This window comes from Nanorana parkeri, unplaced genomic scaffold, assembly GCF_000935625.1.
Source record: "Nanorana parkeri isolate BGI_ZX_2015 unplaced genomic scaffold, ASM93562v1 scaffold584, whole genome shotgun sequence".
In the NCBI taxonomy this organism is placed as follows: domain Eukaryota; kingdom Metazoa; phylum Chordata; class Amphibia; order Anura; family Dicroglossidae; genus Nanorana; species Nanorana parkeri.
This window is the reverse complement of record NW_017306852.1, coordinates 381977-386217: the sequence shown is the minus strand read 5'-3', so window position 1 is coordinate 386217 and position 4241 is coordinate 381977. Positions and strand designations below refer to the sequence as shown.

The 4241-nt window shown below is 40.9% G+C and overlaps 1 protein-coding gene across 1 annotated transcript in view; it reads left to right on the top strand.

Annotated features, from left to right (window-relative positions):
• Window positions 1-2477, top strand: part of F13A1 (coagulation factor XIII A chain) — a 111892-nt gene extending 109415 nt beyond the window's left edge. The window contains exon 15 of the mRNA XM_018562557.1: window positions 2264-2477. Within this exon, the coding sequence (XP_018418059.1) occupies window positions 2264-2414 (151 nt within the window). The 3' untranslated portion in view covers window positions 2415-2477. The remainder of the gene's footprint in view (window positions 1-2263) is intronic.
• The last annotated feature ends 1764 nt before the right edge of the window (window positions 2478-4241 follow it).

The following is a 4241-nucleotide window of genomic DNA, read 5'->3' as shown; positions in this document are numbered from 1 at the left end:
CCCTCCCCTGTCACGGCAGAGAGCCGTGACAGGATCGAGAGGTGAGCGAACGCCGGTATATGTTCGCTCACCTCCCGATCTACTGAGCCGACCTGTGACAGTCTCATTGTCACAGGTTGGCTAGAACTATGAGGTGAGTGAAAAGCACTCACCTCATAGTTCTCCTTTAATGATAATCAGCATGGGTTTAGGAAAGACCGTTCCTGTCAAACTAACCTGCTAACTTTCTACGTGGGGGTAAGTAGAGATCTGGATGGAGGGAGGCCGGTGGATGTGGTATATCTGGATTTCCCAAAGGCTTTTGATACGGTACCACATAAACGCTTACTATACAAGCTGAGGTCTATGGGCATAGATGGAAGGGTGCGTACATGGATAGAGAACTGGCTAAAGGAACGGGAACAGAGAGTATCAATAAATGGCGCCCTTTCAGACTGGGCTAGTGTCATTAGCGGTGTACTTCGGGGTTCTGTGCCGGGCCCAATGCTATTCAACCTGTTTATTAACGATATCGGGGAGTGTGTAAACAGCAATATCTCAGTGTTTGCTGATGATACGAAAATCGGGAGGGTAATTGAAACAGACCTGGATAGTATAACATTGCAGGGGCACCTGGACAAAATAGGGGAGTGGGCAACTCTATGGCAGATGAGGTTTAATGTCGATAAATACAAAGTTATGCACTTTGGGACCAAAAATAAGCAAATGGGATATACAATTATGGGTAGGCAACTAGGGAAGTCAGAAATGCAGAAATATTTGGGGGTCATAGTAGACCAAAGACTAAATAATAGCTTACAGTGCCAGGCTGCGGTAAGCAAAGCTAGTGGAGTCCTATCGTGTATCAAGAAGGGAATGTTTTGCAGTGACAAGTCTATAATCTTGCCACTGTACATATCATTGGTTCGGCCTCACCTGGAGTATGCGGTCCAGTTTTGGGCACCAGTACACAGAAAGGATGTCCTGGAGCTGGAAAGAGTCCAGCGGAGGGCATCTAAACTCATTAATGGAATGGAAAACCAGACCTATGAGAGAAGGCTACTAAACTTAAATATGTTCACGCTGGAAGTAAGGAGATTAAGGGGGGATATGATTTTTATGTACAAGATGTTCAATGGTCAAAGCAACATTACCAAGAAACTCTTTACGCGTAAGTCCATAACAAAGACAAGAGGCCACCACCTAAAATTGGGGGGGAAAAAATTCCAACACAAGGGGTGCAAGGGGCTCTTTTCAGTTAGAGCGGTTAGGGTTTGGAACTCTCTGCCACAGGCAGGGATTTCTGCAAATAGTGAGGAATCATTCAAGAAGCTTTTGGACGATTTCCTGAGAGACAGTAATGTACAGGGGTACAGGTACTCTTAAGAATGAGAGGACACAGCGACCTATACACACACACAATAGGTTGGACTTGATGGACTTATGTCTTTATTCAACCTCAAATACTATGTAACTATGTGAATTGTCTTACCTGCAAAATGATTTGTATTTTTTCCAGCCACTCTCAGCACAGTCAGGAGGATGACACTACATTCTCTGTTAAGGTGGCCATACACCTGCCGATTATCGTACGATAATCGCGGGAAATCCCGCGATCGTACGATAATCGGCAGGTGTATGGAAGGCACGTCTTTTGTCTTACGATCACGTTGGGAAACCAGCCTAATCGTACGGTTTTCGGTGGGTTTGTGGCGTGCTCGTAAGACAAATGTCGAACAGGCCGGTGTGCGCAAGCGCACACTGCCCGCTCAGCACTGCAGTCATTGGAAGTACGATCTGCCTGTCCAAGATGGGCAGATCGTCCAACTTTTTAATTACCTTACAACCATCGCAAGACGAAAGTCGTGCGATGGTTGTAAAGTCTATGGCCAGCTTTAGAGACAAGCAATACAGTCATGCCACCTCCCTGCCTGCTGACTGGACAAAGAAGAAGCAGCAGGACACTGATCATCAACTGTGCTCAGTTTGCTTTGCTGTTCCTGTTAGCATGTTCATTGTCAGTCCATGTCCGTGCAGCATAGCCTGATCATTTCCTAATGGTGCTCTTAATTATATATATATTTTTTTTTTATGAATACATAACTAAGTTAAATGTTGTTGTTTTTTATATCTGTCTGGCGTTCAGTTTTAAAAGCCATCTCTCTGGCATTTGCATAGTAACCTATAATATATACTTTATATGATTGGCCCAGTCTGAAATAGACACGTGATTTTATGACGCTTATATCAAGAATGCTCACATCTATCATTTCATTATTTTTAGGGAAGTCTCAGGAAATGCAGTCCTGACTTGGGAAGAAATATGTATCCCAAGAAGAGCGGGCACCAGGAAACTTATTGCAACTCTAGATTCGGACACCCTAAGGCATGTGTATGGCGAGCTGGATTTGGAGATCTTGAGTGGAGCCTATTAGCTAAACAAATTCTATTTTTTGCATTTCTGAGTACATTAATAGTAACAGTATAATAACCCTAGGAAATTAGACATTGTTAAACAATTTTATCAAAATGTTTACTAAGCGGTTTCTGTAGGACAATTAATCAGTTTAAAAGCCCAACTGAAGTTACAGGAATAGATTTGTAGTGTGATAGACATTTTATGGATATCCTCCATTTTCATAGTATCATCTGTACTTGCCTGTTATAGTAGTTGTATGTCTAATTATGACTATGCACTCCAATAGGCATCGCAATTTGAGCACTTTTTTACAGTACAAGTGTGCATGAGGAAGCCTGCAATTAGGAGCATGGCTGTTACTTATCTGTGTCAACATAGAGCACTGAAGTGCCAGGACAGAAAACACATTTCCAAAAAGATACTGAGACTTCAGTTGGGCTTTAACTATATATGTATCCTTTTTTTACTGTTTAGGTGAAAGTAGGCTGCCATTTGAGGACTTACACAGACCAACTGTACACCAAGCTTATTACAGGTCTTCAACAGGACTCATGTTTCCTACTCGACTCACATCCCTGTCATATATATATTGTATAGGAAATGGTCAGGTGACAAAATTTGCCTCTGGGTCCCTTCCTATGTACTATATATGGCAGGGTTACAGTTAAGTGGATCTGATATGACCTGCAACCTATGGGTCTGCAGTATCTAAATGAACACATTACAGAGCTCTGCTGCCAATATCACCTTTCTGCCTGCACCAACAAAACTCATCTTACTGTCTCTTTTCTAGTGTTGTTCAGAGAATAGTTATTCTTTCACAATTGGCTTTTAAAGGGGAAAAAAGCACCGCAGCACAGAAAGTTTCATTAGAAATGATTTATGGTAGTGAATAACATGGAAGTCACAAAGAGTTCAGAAATACCTTGTAGCTCATTGTTTCATGGAAGGATTTATAAAGTCACACAACTGAGAGTAGACATATATATTGTACATTAAACTTCTTGCTCCCAGGTAAAAAGTCACAAATTATCTTCCTGTCTCCTTGCTCTGTGCCAAAACAAATTGCCATATGTAACAAGTTAAACATACTATTGTATCCTTCACATTTATATATGTGACCTGCTAATGGATGTCATCATTTCAGTCATCTCAATAATAATTTCTCTTTAGTTTTGCAATGTTTTCTTACAAACGCTTTATGTAAACACAATGAGCCCCTCAACTTTTTGTATGCATGCATTACTTCACTTGCTTTCAAAAGAAATATCAACATGTACACTGGCTATAAATGGCATAAATAAAGAATTTTGCAGTAAATATTAAATTTATTACATAATGTTTTTCTCTATCTGATCATTTCTTTAAAAAAAAGATAAGTACACAACATGGCGCTTGATTGCCCCCTGCCAGTACTACTTGACACCTCAGTGGTATGACATTCTAAAGTTGGTATTTACAGTACATTGGCTTGGGCAACTTTCTCCCCACCTAATGGCACTCAAGCCTGCAGTAGGCTGCTAAGGCACTGATCACTACATTGTGGAATGGGTTGGATGACTTTTTGCTTTTCTCAAAAGTCCTAGTGTTTCTGGAAGTGCTGACATGAGAAATTGTGTTACAATAATCAGCCCCCCTATGGTCCTGGTATTGATCAGCACTTGCTTCACCTTAAATGTTTTAGTTCACAATACAGGTTTACTTTAAGTGCTCTATTGAGCTAAGTTTATGTCAAAGGAAGTGTTTTTAGAAAGTCAATCATATTAACACACTGACTAAAGAATATTTTGGGACTGAATTGTAACAGTAAAGCCTAAAGGCCACATTCACCTTTTGGACCATG